Here is a 21,096-nt window from a genome sequence, read left to right as displayed (position 1 = left end):
CCATTGCCCCCATGGGGGCCCACAAATATATTTGGGGCCAAGCCCACAAAAGGTTAATCCAGCCCTGCTTGAGGTAAGTGCTGCCTGGAGCCTTCCCATGCCCCTGCCCTGATCCCCCTCTCGCCCTCCAAACCCCTCGGTTGCAGCCCAGACCACCTTCCTGCACCCCCAGCCCCTCATCCCCAGCCAGAGCCCTCATCCCCATCCCCTCTCCCAGCCCGGAGCCCCTTCCCGCACCCTGAATTCATTTTTGGCCCTACTTCAGAGCCCGCACCCCTAGCTGGAGCCTCACCCCCTCCTGCACCCCAACCCCCAATTTCATGGGCATTCATGGCCTGCCATACAATTTCCATACCCAGATATGGCCCTTGATTCAAAAAGTCTACCCACCCCTCTTCTGGCTGCACCTTTCCCTGTACCTTCTCATCCTAGCAACCCCCAAAGCCCCACAGGGTTGCAGGACCTCCTCATCAATATCCTCCTGAGGGCTATCCATTGCACCAGGAGGAGGAAGCAGACTGGGGTTTATCCAATCATGCCTCTGAGCACAGAGCGTCTGAGAGGGTCCACTGACTCCCTAGATGCCTTTGAGAAGCACTGGGTGCTACTGGGGACTCTCTGCTTGGTGTCCCCCATGGGGATCCCTCATTTGCAACCTATCATCTCACTCTCACGCCTATTGGTTAATTTATTGTCCTCGGGGCTGAAATCAATTGTAGCCTGGGCTTAGCAGGTCCTCGCCGCCGGCCTCACTAGCCCAGATTTTGGCTCCTCAGCCCCTCTCCTGTCCCTGCCTCCAGCTGTCTGGCCCCGTGCGCAGTGATCACCTCTGCCCCCCCTCCCCCGCTCAGACTGCCCCCTTCACCCCCGTGACGGCAGAGCGCGCGCACCCCGGCGGGGGATTCACTAGACGTTACTGAACATGCTCAGTTCTCCCGAGCATGTTCAGTAACCTCCAGGCTGCCCGTCGTGTTGGGCGGTGACGTCACGCCGGTCGGGTGAGCGGCTGCGCGCGGAGCGGCTTCCGGGCTTCACTTCTGCGCGTGGGCGACCGATGTGCTGAGACGTGCACGGCCTGGCGCTGCGTGCGGCCTCCTGGGGGACCCGGCGTCCAACGCCGTGGTTGTAACTGCGAGGCAGGGTCTCCGCCCGGCGCAAAAATGGCGGCCCCCGGCTGGCGCGTCCGTCGTCGGCTCCGGATCTGTGCTGTGAGCCGAGCCGGAAGCAGCCAGGCCCGCCGGAAGAATCGCTGAGGTGACCAGTCCTCGTCTCCCGCTCCCCACCGTCCGCCCGCCGCCGTGTGCGACACATTGCCCCGTCTCCTGGATCGCTCTCAGCACTGCCGCCCCAGGCTGCTGCTGCTTCCCAGACAGGAGCTTGTCTCCCTCCTCGCAGGCACCAGTTCCTCAGATCAGTGTGCGTCCGCCCCCCATATACACACTGCGTCTGCTCCCCCGTATACGCTCATTCCTTCACAGAGGGGTGCATTCGACCCCCCTCATATGCTCATTCCCTCACAGAGAGGGTACATCTGTGTCTGTCTCTGTCTTCTTTGCCCCTGCACCCAGGGCATTTGTAAAGAATAAATACAAAAATAAAAGGAAATGGCCACTGTGCCCATTTAATGTAGGCAGTACAAGTAGTTGGATGATCCCTGCAGCATAAGTGCCAAGCAGACATAAAATAGAACAAACAGGTACTGAGGAAAATTGTTTTTCCGCAGGGTTTGGCAGGAGGGAAATCCCACCAGCCTGATACATGTGAAAGTGCTTCTGCACAAAGTGCAAGGATGTCAACATGTCTCTGTTGCAGCTTTTCCTGTGTCTGGTACTCATTTCCTCCCATAGGAACAATACTTTCCCGCCATAGAGCTGATCAACAGATGTTTATATTGGTATTTTAAAGTATATCCAGCATCTGAACTACTCTCTTACTGTTCTGTTTTCTCTTTAGTTAATCCATCTCTTCAAATAACTATGTCATGTTTGTGTCATACTTCTGTTACATAGGTAGATGGAATTACATAACTGCAGAATAGTTGATGAACTTTCATATGGATTACTGTTATTTCTTTGTGGTGTAATATAGCTTGAAAACATCTCTGCTGATGCAACTATATTGGAAACTTGCCTTCTGTATTATCTTTCAGTCCTGGGATATAGTCTGAAAATCCTGAAGGCAGATCCAGGACCTATATATGGAAGTAAGCACTTAAAATTAAATTGGGCACTATTTCACAAAATGTGGCATAAGATTTTTACACAAATTCCGATGACATTTTAACATTTTATTGTTATGGAAAAAGTTGTCATAATTTTGTTGCTCTTAGATGTTAAGTACAAAGTAGATTGTCCTCAGTATCCCCTTTATGGAGACTATTTTCTCTGGCTATATATTACGCCAGTTGTATTACTGAAAAAGTTTAATTGTAAGTTTTCTGGGTAGCTAAGCATAAAATTCTGTGTGTGTATATATAAGTTTATAAAAATAAGTTGATCCTCCAGAGACCTGCTAAAAGGGTTTCAAAAGTTTAGCAGAAAAAGTTGTGCAGTTTTAGGCCTTGTAAAGACTTGTACACATGTTTAACAGTGGAAATACTCAGAATGTGTAAAGTTAAGCACATCTTCAACTCTTTGTAGGATCAGGGGGGTCTTCTTCTCTGCATGCTAGAATTTTAAAATATTTTGACCTGTTACTTTTATTTGCAACTTACAATTACTCTAGGATAAGAATCTTTTTTTGTTTTAAGAACAGGAGTACTTGTGGCACCTTAGAGACTAACAAATTTATTTCAGCATAAGCTTTGTGGGCTACAGCTCACTTCTTCAGATGCATAGAGTGGAACACACAGACAGAAGATATTTATACATACATATTTTATTTTTGTTTATGGGAATGCACAGCTAATTTTCTTCAAAATGCCCAACTCTAATGCCAAATCTCATCGTGGCCACCGAGGTGGTCAGGAAGCTGGCAGACGTGAGCTGGTTTCCAGATCTTTGCAGAGTGCTCAGCATTGTCTGGAAGATCAGGATTTTGGAACTGCATATGCCCACTATCTCCTGGTACTAAATCTAGCTCCTGAGCTAAAAAATGATGTCAGGGTGAGTGCTTTTTGAATTATTTTAGAGAGTTCAATCTCAATTTTTTTCCCTATTAACTTTCTAACTAACAGATGTTGCTTTTATTTTGTATGTAACTTATTTTGAAGAATGGAAAGGAGAATTAAAGAGAAACAGAGCAGTGTTATGGATGACTCTGTAATTTGGTTAACCAGAGCTGTATGTGCTTGAGGGATAGGGTTTGACTCATTTAATCTTAAAAGCTGAGTGAATTTAGGGTTTTGTAAAAATGAGGTGTTATTAAAACTGGCTTGCACTGTACAGACTTTCTACATACAGCTCTGTAACATGTTAAGCTGTGTGCTGATTAGAGATAAGTGTAGCTGGAGTACTAGGAAGAGACTACCACACTGGAGAACCTAAGCTAGCCCTTCCAACATTATGTGCTGTTAAGGAAATAACTGTGCTCATGTTCATTTCAAGACCAATTTCATACTACCTCCTCTAAGTTTCCAGTGTCTTCAATTCCCTGGTTTTGATAAGCTATTACTGATTTAGCAATGTTTGTGTCACTTTTCAGGAAACTTTCCAGTTTACCCTCTTCAAATGGGCTGAAGAGCTAGCTTCCCTTGCACGGATTCAAGATTTATTTAACTGCTATGAGCAGGCCCTGGAACTGTTTCCTAATGATGAAATAATATGTAATAGTATGGGGGAACATCTCTTCAGGTTGGTAGTAATCTATATTCAATTTTTTTTTAGATGCATTATTTATTATTAATTAGTAATAAACATATAAGGATATGATTCAGCTTTGCTGAATAGGAGTATCTTTGAGCATGGGCACAATGTTAAGTATGTAATACTGAATTTCAAAATTGTTAAATCAGTATAAATATATGTACAGTAGCCACTGCTGAAACATACTGTTCAATCCTAAGAAATGCATTTGGTCTTTAAAAAAAATATATATATATATACTGCCTTTCAAATGTCATTTATCAACTCAGGCAATAGTTATTTAATGAAAAATTAGATCAGAATGGTTGAAAGCCACTGTGAAGATTATAGATTTGGGTAACTTAATTTTTGTAAGTGGTTATGTTCCACATTTCTGTAGGTGTTATGAAGATCCTCTACATCTAACTCTGTTCTGTTCCTCCTAAAGATCCCACGTTACAGCCAGTTCAGATAAAGGAGGGCTGGTTCAGAATATGAATACCCTGTAAGTCCCCTCTTCTTGATTGGTTTGAGCCTTAGTCTTTGTTAAACAATCTAAGGCATTTCCCTTCCCTGCGCAGGTCCTAAAAGGTGCTGCACATGCTGCCCCCACAGTGCTTCAAGTTCCTGCCAGCGTGGTGTGTTCGAATAGGACTTGGCCTTGAAACCGTAATTCCTAACTGGAAATCCAGATCACTTGTATTAGAGTGGTCCGCTCTGATTCTCTTTTTTAAAAATAAAGAGCAAAAAAACCCCTTCTTACTATATTTTCCTTGCATGTTTTTCTTAAATTTTAAAAATGTTCAATTTTTAATTGTTCCTGGATTGAGAGTTTCAGCCCAGAGCAATATTTTATGGTAATTATAATCTTCTTAAAATTGTGATCTAATGGAAACATGGTAACTCAAGCTGTGACAATTTGATATGAGCTGTGATGTCATACATTACACCTGGATTGGGTAAAATCTTACTTTGCTTTGGTTTTTGGAGATTTGACGTGGCTCCATTCTGGCTTGCATTTCTGATTCACTGTTGCTGTTTTTATTGTGCAAATAATCTTTATAAGATGCCAATTGTTTTACTGCGGCAAAGTCATGGATGAAATGGAGAGGTAGAAGCAGAGTACAATAAATGATGTATTTTATGTATTTTCGCATTTTAAATCACTGAGGGTAGTACTATAAATCTTACTTTATAAGATAACTTCATCCTTTTTGACACAGACCCACCATATCACTGGTTAAAGAACTTAAGTTTATATCCTTAAAATGTGAAAACATAGGGACTTTGTGCACTAGTGCTTCATAACTCAATTTTAGCCAAGTACATTGCTTGGTTTTCTAGTGAAAACATTGTTTTATAAAGGAGCATATTTAGAGGAAAGTGATCTTTGTCTGAAACAGTCTTGTAAATGAAAAATTCTTATTTTCAACACACTTAAATTAGTTAGAGATCACTTTTTTTTTTTTGATAGTTTCCCCTCTCTCTCTCATATGAAGACCTAGCCCTTAAAGGAAAATAAAGTAGCTTTCAAATTGTGACTATAACAGTTATTAAAAACAACAGTACTTAACAATTCAGTAATGAATGTCTAAAAATGTGGTGTTTTTTTCCCCTAACATGTTGAAGTTTCAGATATCTGGCAGCCAACTGTATACTTCCTGCTTATTATTTATTTGTCATTTTTACTATTAGAATGGGCTTTAGAGATGAAGCAGCTGGATATTTCCACAAAGCACTGAAACTAAACCCTGACTTTGCTGATGCAAAGGAGAATTTTTACCGTGTTGCAAACTGGCTGGTAGAACGTTGGCACTTTATCATGCTTAATGACATCAACAGGAATCTGATTTACCAGAAAGCGATTGAGAAGGTGGTCCGCTCTGGTTGCAGAGCTGTTCTAGATATTGGAGCAGGAACGGGAATACTGAGGTTTGTCATAAATGCATGTTTAATGTAAAATATATTAATAATTGCTTTTTAGCAGTCATTATCATGTACATTTAAATTATCCTTTGTGAAAAAAATGAAAATTAATTTTCATATATTATTAAAACAAAGCTTAAGGAAGGAAAGACACAACTAGAGTTGTTATTGTGAAGTGAGTACCTAGAACTGCATCACTAATGGTATGTCTGGTATCCACATGCTGATTTAATACATGTTCATTCAGTCACAATGTTGAATTAGAAAACATACCTTGTAGTGATAAACTAAACAGATGGGGCTCCTGGAGTCTAACAGAGAGATAGATGGTTAAGGAGTGATTTGGTCACAGTACATAAGTACCTATGTGAGGAAGAAAAAGTTGATAATGGGCTCTTCTATGTAACACATAAAGGTATAGCAAGATCCAATGGCTGGAAGCTGAAGCTAGACAAATTCAAACTGGAAATAAGTCGCAAATTTTTAACAGTGAGCGTAAATAACCAATGAAACGTCTTATCAAGGACAGTGGTGGATTCTCCATCACTGGCAATTTTTAAATTAAGACTGGATGTTTTCCCTAAAAGATATGCTCTAGTTCCAACAGGAATTAGTTCAGGGAAGTCCTGTGGCCCTTATACATGAGGTCAGACTAGATGATCACAGTGGTCGCTCTGGTCTTATAGTGTATGAATTACTGCCTTTATGTAATACATATTATCTTTGTAGTAGATTTGGACAAACTGTACTGCTGATAATACAGTGTATACTGGGAAAATCTGATATCCACCCAAGTGCTATAGTTTGCATTAGTACTGATATTAGGTACTGGTATTCTTAAGAATATGAAATAAATGCTACAGTAAATGTAAAAAGCAACAGAGGGTCCTGTGGCACCTTTGAGACTAAATGTAAATGTAAATATACTTAAAAAAAATTCAGACTTTTCTTACCTAAAATAATTTCTAATTGAAATTTTGACAAGAATAAACTAATTCCTATGGTGATTTCTGTTATTTTGCAGTATGTTTGCCAAGAAAGCTGGAGCACCTTGTGTCTATGCCTGTGAGTTGTCGAAGACCATGTATGAACTTGCTTGTGATGTGGTTGCAGCAAATGATATGGAAGGAGAGATCAAACTTCTGCATATGAAGTCTCTTGATCTAGAAATTCCAAAGCACATACCTGAAAGGTAGCTTAAAATAGCCTACTGTGATATCGTCTTATTTCAGTTTTGTTCATGAAAGTGGAGAAGAACTGCACAATGTAACATACTCTCTAGAAAACAGAAAATAATTGTCTATTGAGATGATACTTTAAAATTCCCACAACATTTGTCTGTTAGATTAATATTTCTCTGTCATAGAAGGCCGTATTTAACTATATTGCAAGTAATGTTTCACTGTTCATTAGAGTGAACTTCATTCATTCAAACCATTTACCTACCAGGTAAAGCATTTGGACAGACAAACCTGAAAGCAGGCAAAAAGAGGAAAAAAATAGAACAATAATACAGTCAGTTAGGTCAGTGTCTGGTTGTCAGTCAGGGGTCTTCCTCCTCCTGTTCTTGGAAATTTTTTGGCAGTAGCTTTTGTATGTGCTGTCAGGACTGTTAAGTCTGGTTAGCTCTCTAGGTCCATTCATTTGCAACAATGCCAGACCATTATTTAATGACTGTAAGGTTCTTTACATCATAAAGGTTCCAGGAGAATAATTTTACATCATTATCTTTCAGATTAGTTCCACTATAGATGTCCAGTAGGTGTTTCGAGTCCACAATTCCAAGAAATTATTGTCCTAGAGATTTTTCAAAAGCTTACCTACTTAGTCAAGAGGAAAAAAAGCTAATTCTAGATCCTGCAACGTGCTACATCTATTGACTTTAATGGATACTCTTCACCTCTTTGGATTGCTTTCTAATGGCTTGATCCTAAAAATAAGTTTAGGGGGATAAAGCAAAAGGAAAAGATGGAACCCAGTCCAGTATAAATATGAGATGAATATCTATGATTTCAAAAGGTTCATATGTTCAAAAGGTTGTCTACTAAGTTTCAAATCTATCATATATTTTGTTTAGGTTCACTGAAAAGATAAATTACCATACCAGGTTAAACCAAAGACTTCAGAGTAATTTGCATTTTAAAAATTTAGCCTTGTATCTTCAAAATGATTATTCAGTTGGTGTTTTTCAAAATATGTATACTTCACTGCTGGAGTAATCTTAATGTGATTAATGGATTCCAAAGCCAGAAGGGACCACTGTGATCATCCAGTCTGACTTCCTGTATAACACAGGCCATAGAAATTCTCCAATATAATTTCTTTTGAACTAGAGAATATCTTAAAACAAAACAAAAAAATCCAATCTTGATTTAAAAATAGCAAGTGATTGAGAATCTACCACAACTCTTGGTAAGTTGTTCCAATTGTTAATTATCCTCACTGTTAAAAATTTAGGCCTTATTTCTGATCGGAATTTGTCTAACTTTAGATTCTAGCCATTGGATTGCCATTGGACACAAAACATTGGTTGACTTGCATCCTAAAAGTTTGACATCTTTGTTTATTTTGAGAGACTTCTATACTTAAGAAAACTTTCAAGTTTACCATGCTTAAATACAATTTTTTTTCACATGTTTAATAACTTCTTAGCCATATTTTCTAATTACCAAATATGATTACATGTGTAATTTGCTCCGGTATATCTTGTACTTAATTCTGCAATTAATTATAATGTCAAGTTTGGAAGATCTCGCTGATTTCTGTGGTAGGTCTAGATGCCATAAACAAAGGATTTTAACTTCGTTACTCAAAGGAAATCTGTTGTATTCAGGAGTGAGACAAGATGTAAGGGGATCCGCACATGAGGTGGACATTTCTTACTTGGTGGCCTCTAGGAGGTTGGTGGGAATTGCCCTTTTGCAGATCCTTCACCCCGAGGTTGGAGAAGTTTAAGCAGCACAGAGGGCTGCTTTAGACACTGGGCTGAAGTAATTATCTGCAGGGCCATGTTACAACTGCTCCAAGTGGATTCTAGTTCTGATACGTTTCTCCCACCTCACATTCCTCTGTGGAGCACCTCACACTAGTTGCTGGCAGCTGGCACAATGATTTCATCCTTAGCAAGTTCAAGTTCTCTGGTAGCTTTCAGAAAAGGGCATCAGCATCTTTTTGTTCAGTTTATAAGATTTCTAGTGTCGGTAACTTCATCTTGTTTTTATTCACACTTAAATGTATTCATGTAGCATCAGTATGTTTTAGCTTTATTTTCTGTTTTTGTCTTGAAAGGTGTATTTATTTATTTGCTCTACAGTTGTCCTCTCATCTTTCTTGCTAGTATGTCCTTTTATATGGTGGTTCTGGGTTAAATAGTAGTGTCGCTTTAACCAAATTATAATGTATTTTAAAAAACTTTGTTGATTAGGCTACTGAGTCCACTCAGCATCCCAGAAAGCTGTTGGAGTTGGCAAACCACAGTTTGACCAAGCATTTTAGTTTTCAAAACCTCTGGTTAAGAGTTGTTTTCAACTGGGATGCTTCTGGGGAGCTGTAAGTTTAAATAGCAGAAATCTATTAAGGGTTGCTGGTGTAGACTCAGCAGTATTTTACTGAAGCTTATTCATCATTTCAGCCTTGCTGCTGTTGGTAGTATTGAGATTTAGGATTAATCCAAGATTAATCTAGGTGCCTTAGTTTTTAGTCTCAAATTAAATTACTAATTTAAAGGTAATATGTGGCCACTAATCTTTTTCATGTCCTGTTTAGAAGTTGTATTTAAAGTATAACTATAAAATTGCACTGTTTGCATGCTTATAACAAACTGATGATAGAGCAAAAATTTTATGAAATCTCCTTCAAGTGCTAATTACTGTTTAATTTATTTTACATGTAAGCATGTGTTCTGGGATATGGTCTGCCATATTTCAAGTCTGTTTGAAAGATCCTGTTTATTTTTATAAAAAGAACAGGAGTACTTGTGGCACCTTGTTTAGGTTCTTCTCATACCAAATGATTCATAAGCGTTGTCTGGAAAGTTTCATGTAAATTGTTGCTCAGAGTTTATAAACTTGTTATAACAACAACTTAAAATATGTCCCTCTGCTGGATGTGTTTTGCTTTTCACTTACATTAATTAATACTTTAATAGCACAGCTTTTTATCAACATTTGCTGCCTCTAGATTCAGTTTACGTTTGTATTTTACTTTAAAAGGTGTGACTTCTAGCAGAAATTTGTAATGCCCATCTCATAACTGTAACTACCTTTTCTTAAAAACAATTTTTCATAGGGTTTCCCTGGTTGTCACAGAAACGGTAGATGCAGGTTTGTTTGGAGAAGGGATTGTGGAGAGTTTGATACATGCTTGGGAGCATTTGCTTTTACAACCAAAGGTAGGTGATCTATTCAGACACTCATAAATCAGAACCACATTGAGAAATTCATACATAACACATCCTTATTATGAATGTTGCACTCTTCCTAATGCTTAGACAATTGATGCTTTATTTTTAAATTTGAGTTACATTAATGCTTGTGAAAGTGAGATTTTACAGCCTTGTTGGCAAAAGTACTGTATCGTACCTGTTATGTGTCAGTAGACAAGCAGTGACCATGCCGTGTGAATGACACTGCTTTATCAATGTTTTTCAACACTAACCTGGAGCAGTGTAGGGAGGGTAGTTCAGTCTTTATGGCTCTTCAGTCCTTGACCTCTGTGTCTATCAGTGGTGCCGATTATGATGACTTTTGTGATGTGGACGCCTGTCTACTGCAAACCAGACTGAAACCTATTCATTTAATATTAAGACACAAAACAGCTGTCAGAAGACCATGCAGTCAGTAGAGATCTAGGCTGGATTTGAAACAGCAGCCTAGAAAGAAAGGGTTCACTGTGACTGAAACCAAAATCACCTCGTATGTAATTAATAAAAACTAGTATACATCTGCTTCTAACACTAGAGGGCATTCTGTTACCAATCTGTTAAATCTTCCAGTTCACCCTTATTTTATATGTAATAATTCCTTGGTGATTAATTTGAAAAGCTGGAAGTTGCTAGATGCATCTTGCCTTTAAGACTATGTAAATGTAACTCCCCTCCCCCGCACCAAAAACAAAAAACACAAACCCACCTCTACTTTTTATTACCTGTGTCTGACAGACTTCTATTTAGGTCTTATGAAATAATGGGATGCAGTCTGTGAAAAGTTACGGGATCTAGTTTCTTCTTTTATGTTTCCCTCCCAAAGAAAAAGATTACCTTAAAATCACCATCTAGATGAAGGGTTTTTTATCTGCTGTATTAGACTGAAATTGATGACCTCTAGTGTTATAAAACAGGAATAGTTTGATCTATTCATTTTGCATGTTTTTAGCTAACTTGTATTCCTTCAAGTTAGGATCAAATACAGGATTTAAAATTACACAAGAAAATACAATGAGCTGTCACACACAACTGGTGTGTAAATAATTGAAAGCTTATGTGTAGCTCCATGAGAGGGTAGTTTTAGATGTACTAAAACATAAGAACCATTTATGAGGTTCCTTCTTTCGATTCAGTCTTTCTGCCATGTCTATGTTGTCATTCAGTGAGTTTATTTATATTTATCAGCAGCTTGTTTATATTGAGACAGTGAAGAGAGAAAAAAGACAATAAAGAGAAAGCTAACCTACATCTAAAATACAAAGACTTGACTAGAACAAGATAAGTATGGAAAAGAGATATTTGAGAAAAAGTATGCAGTTGATACAAGAGAAACAACAAATGCTGAAAGATAGGCGGTAAAAGTAAAGTATTTTTAAAACACATATTGAAGCTATCAAATTAATTACTGGGAAGTAAGCAAAATAAGCAGGGGATAGATTCATAAAATCACATTGGGGAGCATGACTTATTAGAAACTATCAGTTGAGAATTCATTTTTAATACAGATGGGCATTATTGAGAAATAAGGAGTTTTGGAAAAATATTACTTTACAGTTAAGCCTGGAACTTAAAATGGGATATTCTTCAGGCAGATACATTAGGAAAAAACAAAAATACTATCTCTTAGTGAGTGACCCTTTAATATGCCATCATTTTTTTGTGATGAAAGTGTATGCAAAGAAAAGGTAGCTGGGGATGCAACAGTATCAAAGGAACATTTGAAATGCTGAGAGATATGAAAAAATTGGGAAAATAACAACAGCTTCTAGAGTTTTCATCCTTCATTATATATAATATACAATTGGCTGTTTTTCCAGGAAAAGGGGCATAATTTATTTCACAACATTTGCACAAAAAATTGAATTGACTGCAATTAAAAAGAAAAAATTAAAACATCATTAGCCTTGATAATATTTATTAAAGTTTTTGAGATAATAATGAATGACACAGAGAAATAACAAAACTTAAACTCAGCAGTACCAGTAGAAATAGGTCTTCATCTCATTGTGCCATCTTATTTATTTACATTTTCACAGCCTAAAAATCAAGACATTGGCACAGAAGACTACGGTCAAGTTATTCCTGCAGGTGCTATTGTATTTGTGATGGCAGTGGAATGCAAAGAGATACGCAGACATCACAGGTGTGTTTATACTTTGATAGGATTTGGAGCTCACATTTGACAGATTTAGGAAAAGAAATGTGATCAGTTTAAACAAAAGGGGAATATTTTTTATTTTCCATTCACTTAACACAAGTGTGTGTGTGTGTGTGTGTGTGTGTGTGTGTGTAAATGAGACCACCAACTTAAGCAGCTGTGCAAAGTATGAACAGAATTTCTATATGGTTGAGTGACTGAGCTGGTACTGATTAACTTTTAGGTCTGTATCTAACTCCTGAAAGAGATGTACGTTTAATATTCCAGGAACAACTACCAACAATGTCTGTTATCACACTACGCACTCAATATGTTCAGTGTTCAAGGGGAAGGATTGTGTATAGCTTTGATTTGTCTAATTTAGGCTTGTTTGTGGTTTTCTTCCTCCCTGCTCCCCTCCTAGGGTGGGAATACAAGAAGTTGCCTGTGTGCATTTGGCAGAAACGGTGGAGTTCTGTAGTCCAACACGTGCTTCTGTGAACTCAGAGGAAACTATTGAACCTTACACCACAGAAAAACTCAGTAGAGTTCCTGGGGGTTATATGCCACTGTCAGAACCCTTTCAAGCCATGACAGTGGATTTCAACAATCTGGAGGTAATGATTTCTTCACAGTGTTACATCCGAAAAGAAAAACAAACAGAAAACATGTAGAGCAGCTGATGCAGAGCCAAAAATCTGGCTTGTCTCTAAGGGTATTTATTCATTGCAGTTTGGTTGGGTGATAGTTATCTGAGTGTGAGCACCCAAGTTAGCCTATGCTGGGTGTGAATAGCCACACTGCAAAGCCGTATCTGAGTTAATGTGTGCTCACTGGGGCTGCACTCACCCGTATGCATCATTAGGACTTCTGGGGGTATATCTCATGGTTCCTTGTGCTGCAGGATTCTTTCCCAGTGAATTATAGAAGAACTTGTCTGTCCTTCTGGGAGGGAATTGTAAGAAAGCTGTTGGAGGACTGTCAGCAGCTCAAGTGATTTAGCTGCATTCTCACTGCAAAGTGGACAGGTTACCAGTTTGAGTGAAAGTGGCACCTGAGCTCTTGGCTGTAGCCCCAGAGGTCAGCTAGTCTGGGTTGAAAGCATCAATTAACTTGGGTGAGGGGGTTTTGTGTGTGAACAGAAGTAGAGATGGGAACAATATCCAAGAAAGACCCTGAGGAACTCTGCAGTAAAGACATACCCTAAGTAAATTTATTAAATGTGGTGTTCCATGTTTGTCCATCTGCCCTTGACCTATTGGCTAATTTTTACCACTAGAATTGCAATATATAAATGAGTTGTGACTGATCAGATTTCAACTAAAATTATAGGAGTGCATTTGAATTGTTGAGGATGACACAGGAAAGATTTTATATTTAAAGTCAAAACATTACCACTTAACAATGAGCTGCTCATAGATGGTTGCAGGGGAGAGTGGGATAAGTCACTATTCAAACAACTAATGACTTTTTTTCCCCTATGGAAACCATTTTGTACATCTATGTTTTGACAATGCAAATAGGTTTATTTTGTGTGTATGTGTAATGCCGACAGACCCTGGTCGTCAGCGGGCAGAATCGAACCAGGGACCTCTGGAGCTTAGTGCATGAGCCTCTATCACATGAGCTAAAAGCCAACTGACTGGTAGCTAAGGCTGTAGAGCAGACTCTTTAACTCTCTTTAAGTGGAGTTGTCTCTGCATACACTGGCAGCTCACTTGTTTCCCACCCCCCCATGCCCACTGTTGGTTCTCAAATAGTGTCATTCAAACATTCTCTTTTTAAAAACAAACAAAAACTATTGACACACTAGCAGTTGGGAGCAGGGTTACACATCAAAGTATGAAATTCAGAAATAAAACTAACTGCTTCTGGGGTTAATTCTAAAAACAGGCTCTAAACTTACATTCCCAACAGTAAAAAGGAATCTGACATGCATTCCATTCTCAACTTTAGTCAGCCATCACTCTTGGAGAAAGAGGTACTCAAGTTTTATTTCTCTTTTTACCATCTTGGTCAGGAATTGAAAAGCCTGGCAACTAGGAAGCCTAGCAAGATCAGCATACCTGTCACTCAAGGAGGCGTGCTGGATGCTATTGTGGTCTGGTTTGTACTACAGCTTGATGATGAGCACAGTCTATCTACAAGTCCCAGTGAGGAAACTTGCTGGGAACAAGCAGTCTACCCTGTGCAGGGCCTTCCTGGTATGTGGATTTTCCATGGCAATACTATTAACTTTTTTATATTTTGTTTATTTGATAGTAACTAGTCTTGAAAGGATGCTATCAATTTGCTTCAGAGATAAGGGAACATATTAGGGAAAGAGGATGATGCGTCATTAACCATAGCAGGTCCTTATTTCTCTTCTTCAGTCTCCCTGAGCATTCCTTGTAATCCTTACTTCATTATTAACTTAGCCTTTCCCCACCCATCACTGTCCCTCTTCTCTCCTCCTTCTGCTATGTCAGTAGTTTCCTAATAGTAAATGGGAAAATAGCTCTAATGTAGGGTTTTGCTTCCTAAAACCACAGATTAGGCATTTGTAGGACACTCCCTTATAATTTCTGAAAGTTATTAATGTACCTTTTTGTACTTTTTTGATAAGATTATTCTGTGAAACCTGGAGACACTGTGATGATTGAAGTATGCTGCAAAGATTGCTACTTGAGGATCCAGAAGATTTCTGTTTCGACTTCAGAGTATGGGATGGACATTGAAAGGGAGAATACACTGGCTTCGGGCAATGAGGCTGAACTATGTAGTGCTTTGGCTAGTCTTCAGACTACTAGCACATCGGATGGCATGGGGCAGGAATGCATGCTTGAATCCACTGAAATTGCACTTCTAAACAATGTGCCATACCATGAATGCTTTAATGCTGCCATTGGCAAAGTGTTGTCATCCTTGATCCCAACGAGAGAATCTCTGTCAATGGATGTTGATGGTCATGATAGAGAGATGAACTTTGAAAAGAGTCAAAACAAGAATTCCTCATATACAACTCATGACCCTTTGTATGTATTAGATGTGTCCGAGGGCTTTTCGATTCTGCCAATAATTGCTGGCAAACTTGGGCCAGTTAAAGCTTACAGTTCTGTTGAAAAAGAGCAGCATCAAATAGCCCTTAACATAATTTCAGAAGCCAACCATTTCCCTAAAGAAACATTGGAGTTTTGGCTCAGTCACTTAGAGGATGAGAGTGTGGTGTTACAGAGACCCAAATCAGACAAACTGTGGAGTATTATAATTCTGGACGTCATAGAGACTTCAGGTTTAATCCAGCAGGAGGTGATGGAAAAGGCAGCAATATCCAGGTACTGTATGACATAAATCTTCTGAAGGTGAGAGAGAACCTCCCTAGTAATTCCAAGCTTCAACCTGTCTGACCAAAGGAGGGAGAGGAATTATTTAAGCTCAGTACCAATGTGGACACAAGAACAAATGGATATAAACTGGCCATTAGGAAGTTTAGACTTGAAATTAGACGAAGGTTTCTAACCATGAGAGGAGTGAAGTTCTGGAACAGCCTTCTAAGGGGAGAAGTGGGGGCAAAAGATCTAGTTAAGCTTGATAAGTTTATGAAGGGAATGGTATGATGGGATAGCCTAATTTTGGCAATTAATTGATCTTTGACTATTAGCAGTAAATATGCCCAGTGGCCTGTGATGGGATTAGATGGGGTGGGATCTGAGTTACTACAGAGAATTCTTTCCTGGGTGTCTGGCTGGTGAGTCTTGCTCACATGCTCAGGGTCTAGCTGATCGCCATATTTAGGGTCGAGAAGGAATTTTCCTCCAGGGCAGATTGGCAGAGGCCCTGGGGGTTTTTCACCTTCCTCTGCAGCAAGGGTCACTTGCTGGAGGATTCTCTGCACCTTGAAGTCTTTAAACCACGATTTGAGGACTTCAGTAGCTCAGAGATAGGTTAGGGGTTTGATACAGGAGTGGGTGGGTGAGATTCTGTGGCCTGCATTGTGCAGGAGGTCAGACTAGACGATCATAATGGTCCATTCTGACCTTAAAGTCTATGATTCTAATTAGTGATAAATTTCTATAAAAATTAAATAATTTATGTAATTAAAAAAAAAAAAAAAGGTAGGGAAAATCATATGCTTAGCATACCAGAAATCTAAACAACCATTGTCCTGATAAAAGCTGAAGCAGCATGAAATTTTAAGAGATGTGAGTGATAGAACAAGCTCAGAATCTTGTACATTTCAAGCTGCTGTGGAACAGACTGAAATCTGTCAGGGACAGATACACGTGAGCTAGAACAGAGATAGAGAAAAAGGGATAGCTAACAAACAAAAAGGTAACACAAAGCAAGAGAAAAATGAAGAAAATACAAGACAAAATAATAGAAAATAGCAAGAAGGGCAAAAACAAACTGGGAGGAATATTAAAGAAAGGATGAATTTTCAGTTTTAGAGGGTTTTTATTGGGGTGGTGCGGGATGTGTGTCACATTTTCATCTATTCATCCAGACTTTTAGTGAGGTCAGGATAATAATAGCCAAAGGGGTGTGATTTTGCTGTGTCAGCCCTTTTGGGGAAGTTGGTTCTGATTGTGTCATATCTACATTCACATCAGTTGTCAGAGACTGAACACATGGCTAAGAAATAAGTCTCTATTTTTGCCATTTGTTGTCCCTGCTAGTGCCTTTGTAAAGAGACCTCTGCTGGAAAACAACGAGAACACAGTCAATGCAGAATTAAATACCTACTTGCTGCTGCTCTTGACAGTTCAGCAGTCTGTGTCAGGGAACTGAAGAAGCCTCTGAATTCAACACAAGAATACTGTTAACTTTGTTCTTGTGTGTATTGAGAATGATTTAGTTAAATATTTAAAACACTGCTGGCATCACACATCTGGGTGATTTTATCTAATTAGCACTACCCTGGGCACATCATGGATTAACTGAATTCCTGCCATTTTCATTCTGCACAAGGGATTGACTCTCAAGCAGGATCCCACTCTCCTGAACAGTGCCGTAGTGATCTCTTTCCCAGCACCCTCTGGCTTCCAGTTTTATTAACAGCTTCGGTTGCCATTTTTTCACAATCCTTCAGTATTGTCTAAGGAGTCAGTGTTGTAAATAAAGCAGACCTTGTATTTGAAGCCTAAATAGCCTATAACACCATCTTAATGAAATAACTACATTCTACATAAGAATGGCCATGCCAGATAAGAACAGTGATCCATCTAACTAGTATCCTGACTTCCAACAGTGGCTGGTGCCAGATGCTTCAGAGAGAATGAATAGAACAGATCAATTATCAAGTGATCTGGTCATCCAGTCCCAGCTTCTGGCAGGGCACTGGCCCGGAATGGCCTGTCTCCAGTGCTCTTCCACCTGACCTGTCACTGCTCTTCACTGAGTATTTAATATTTTGAGTTCCCCAAGTCAAAGACAAACTAATGTCAACCAGCCTTCAAAGAAAATGAATCCTGGTATAATACAGTGCAGAATTTGACAAGGTATTTTAGATTGGGAGTGATCTGAATAGCTGATAGGCCCCAATTCGGGGAAGCACTTAAACACTTCTGACTTCAGTGGAACTTAAGTGCCCATCCTGAATCAAGACCTTAATGCAGTCAGTTTAGTTCAGGGGTGGGCAAACTACAGCCTGTGGGCTGGATCTGGCCCATTGGCCATTTTAAGTCAGCCCGTGAGCTCCTGCTGGGGTGCCCAGTCGGGGGCCGCACCACACGGCGCGGCCCCGCTCGTGCTGGGTTGGGGGCTGCACCACATGGCTCGGTCCTGCTTCAGTGCTCCAGCCAGGGCGCCGGGTCGGGGGCCGCACCACGCGGCTCCTGGAAGCCACGGCATGGCCCCACTCCGAGGGTTGCGGGTCGCTCCATGCCTAGGAGCTAGAGAAGGGACATACCTCAAATGGCTCCTGGAAGCAGTGATAAGCGCTGCTCGGAGCCTGCACCCCTGAGCCTCTCCCCACACCCCAACCCTCTGCCACAGCCCTGATCCCCCTCCCATCCTCCAAACCCTTCCCAGCCCAGAGCACCCTCCTACACCCCAGAGCCATCACTCCCCCTTGCACCCCAACCCCAATTTTGTGAGCGTTCATGGCCTGCCATACAATTTCTATTCCCTGATGTGGCCCTCAGGCCAAAAAATTTGCCCACCCCTGGTTTAGTTTCTTACTAGCAGGAGAACACATTTTGGCAATAAACATTTCTCTCTCTCTTTATAGGTGTTTGCTTCATTCTGGAGGAAAGATATTCCCACAATATGTGGTGATGTATGGGATGCTTGTAGAATCGCAGTCCTTAGTACTTGAAAGTGCAGTTCAAGGGACTGAACCCACACTTGGGTTTAATATAGCACCTTTTATCAACCAGTTCAAGGTAAGAAGTTAATGACATGCTTCAATATCAAGCATAGCTCTCAAAACCCATAAATGTCCAACTGAGGGCCACAATCACAATATAAGGAATTTAAGAAAAAGCAGTGCTGGAAGTATTAATTAATTTTTTCAGTATATTTTATAACCTAAATTCTGTCCATAGATATTGATGTAAATTTACTATAATAGCAGTCAAGACACATGCTTCAGGTAGGGCAGAAGTGATTTGTGATCTGATATGGAGAGCAGTAAAAGTTATGACTTCCAACACTTCAGTGTTCAGAAAAACAGCTTTGGTAGGAGACTGTTTCCTTACACAACTTGTGTCACAAGGACCAGATTTAAAAAAGGATTAGAAGTGATAGTTATTTTAGCAGTTCAGTTCCTTTAAGAAACAGTGCAATAATTCATAAATTGAAAGTTGCAGTTGTATAATAGTTAAGCCTGAAAGCCTGGTACATTCCTCCTCAGGTGCCTGTTCGTGTGTTTTTGGATCTCGCCACATTACCATGTGTGCCCTTAAGCAAGCCAGCAGATCTGCTAAGACTAGATCTCATGAATCCCTATTTGAACAGCTCCAATAGAGAAGTAAAGGTAAGTTGAGCGCACACTTTTTTTTTTTTTTTTCCCCCTTCAATTCCTCATTATTATGGTTGAAAAATTCAGTACAAAAGCTATTTCAATGCAGGCCACTTTGAAGTAGATTTGAACAGTTTGAATCACTGTATTTGATTTTCTTGATCTAGACACTACCAAAATACAAATAAAATCAGTGAAAAATTAAAGTTCTACTTCTTTAAACATCCTCTTTTCATTTTTAGGTGCAAGTTTCTAAGTCTGGCCACGTCACTGCCATTCCATTTTGGTATCATGTACATCTAGATGAAGATATTTATTTGGATACGTCAAGTGATTCCTCCCACTGGAAACAAGCTGCAGTTGTTCTTGACAAACCGATCCAAGTTCAGCTTGGAGATGAACTTGTGCTCAACATTCAGCACTATAAAAGCAATGTCAGCATCACAGTAAAGCAGTGAAGAGTAGTCACTTGGAAACTGGTTCATATGTTCAAATCAAAGAAAATTATTTTGGCTTAAATATAATTATCTATGCACGCTAACCGAATAGCTCAGCATTTGAGATGTTTAATAGAAGATGAGCATAAAATCTAGGTTTTAGGGTTTTTTATTATTAAAATTTTTGTTTGTTTTAAGAGGCCCTATTGATGAACTACACGCCATTGTGCAAGGACATTTTGAACTGTTGTAGTGAAGACATGTCTTGCTTAGCAGCAGGAAGCTTCATTGTTAACTGAATTGATTATTTCTCCAATTTTCCTTCGTACAAGCTGCAGAGGAAGCTGTAATTTTTGTTGCAGCGATGCTCACAATTTTTTGTTTTTGTGTAAGGTGCTCAGATACCTTAGCAGTAAACACTGTATAAATATCTACATACATAGCATGCAATATTGTGAAACAATGAGATCCTCCCCTCAATCCCACACCTTCTTTGTGACAATTATTTTAAGTTACATGAAGTGGTATTAAGGAGGCAGTTTTAAAATAAATTCCTGAATGCCCTATGTGGCTATAAAGAACAGGAGTACTTGTGGCACCTTAGAGACTAACAAATTTATTAGAGCATAAGCTTTCGTGGGCTACAGCCCACTTCTTCCGAACATATATGCATCTGAAGAAGTGGGCTGTAGCCCACGAAAGCTTATGCTCTAATAATTTTGTTAGTCTCGAAGGTGCCACAAGTACTCCTGTTCTTTTTGCGGATACAGACTAACACGGCTGCTACTCTGAAATCTATGTGGCTATGCTCCCTCCTCTTAAACTCTTCTCCCCCACCTCCCCAGTTGTTGTCGATCTTAATATGTGTATATTTATTTCTCACTGCCTCTAGGCCCCTGGGTTTTGTCCTTCTGAGTCTGTACTACCCTTACAATTGCAGCAGCACAAGTTTATTCACAAGAAACACTTACTCAAGAAACACTTGTCAGAGTCATGAAGCTGTTGTGCAGGGTAGAAGGATGGTCATGTGGTTAAGACACCAAGATTCAGGAAGTTTAGAAGAACAAGGAACCATACTATGTGAACTTTGAGTCACTTATTCTGTCTCACTTTACCCATCTGGAAAACGGGGATACTAGTTCCCTACCTACCAAGTTCACCAAGATTGTGAGATTGCTAAACGTTCGATATACTCCGATTATGTGGTGGTGGGTGCACTTGTATGAGGTTATTTTGCTGCTCAGAAAAGACTTTAACAAACTCTTAAATCCTGCACTGGAATGCACCACTTGACAAATGCTTCACTGCTGTGTAAGAGGCGCATGCACTAGCTACAGTTTGAGAAATGTTAACTTTGTTACATGGCAAAGATTAAGAAGTTGAGGTATAATTGAAAGGAATTAGAAAATTTCAAAAAGAGGGTAGAAAAGAAAAATGGTAAGCTGTCTTCT

The 21,096-nt window shown here is 39.7% G+C and overlaps 1 protein-coding gene across 5 annotated transcripts; it reads left to right on the top strand.

The window, feature by feature from the left end:
- Positions 1–922: 922 nt before the first annotated feature.
- PRMT9 (protein arginine methyltransferase 9) lies at positions 923–20,130 on the top strand. 5 transcript variants are annotated; one of them, XM_008166106.4, is made up of 14 exons: positions 923–1,254; positions 2,150–2,203; positions 2,904–3,104; positions 3,643–3,791; positions 5,478–5,714; positions 6,733–6,900; positions 9,996–10,098; positions 12,168–12,274; positions 12,693–12,885; positions 14,289–14,472; positions 14,874–15,582; positions 18,477–18,630; positions 19,101–19,223; positions 19,451–20,130. In XM_008166106.4, the coding sequence occupies exons 2-14, from the start codon at positions 2,198–2,200 to the stop codon at positions 19,664–19,666; spliced, it is 2,550 nt and encodes an 849-aa protein (XP_008164328.2). In that variant the 5' UTR covers positions 923–1,254; positions 2,150–2,197; the 3' UTR covers positions 19,667–20,130. The 5 variants fall into 5 exon arrangements, with proteins under 5 accessions (XP_008164328.2, XP_042706199.2, XP_023959183.2 ...); XM_042850265.2 differs by having other exon boundaries at positions 948–1,254; positions 2,089–2,203; XM_024103415.3 differs by having other exon boundaries at positions 982–1,254; positions 2,010–2,203.
- Positions 20,131–21,096: the final 966 nt, after the last annotated feature.

The sequence above is a fragment of the Chrysemys picta genome, chromosome 5 (assembly GCF_011386835.1).
Source record: "Chrysemys picta bellii isolate R12L10 chromosome 5, ASM1138683v2, whole genome shotgun sequence".
NCBI classification, from domain to species: Eukaryota; Metazoa; Chordata; order Testudines; family Emydidae; genus Chrysemys; species Chrysemys picta.
Note: the sequence above shows the minus strand (reverse complement) of the source record. Positions and strands in the feature narration are given on the sequence as shown.

What these genes read in the sequence shown, in the direction of transcription:
- PRMT9 (XM_008166106.4), top strand. An exon ending in GAGATACGCAGACATCACAG is followed by an intron (nt 12,275 to 12,692) that starts GTGTGTTTATAC and finishes CTCCCCTCCTAG; the next exon opens with GGTGGGAATACAAGAAGTTG. An exon ending in GAAAAGGCAGCAATATCCAG is followed by an intron (nt 15,583 to 18,476) that starts GTACTGTATGAC and finishes CTCTCTTTATAG; the next exon opens with GTGTTTGCTTCATTCTGGAG.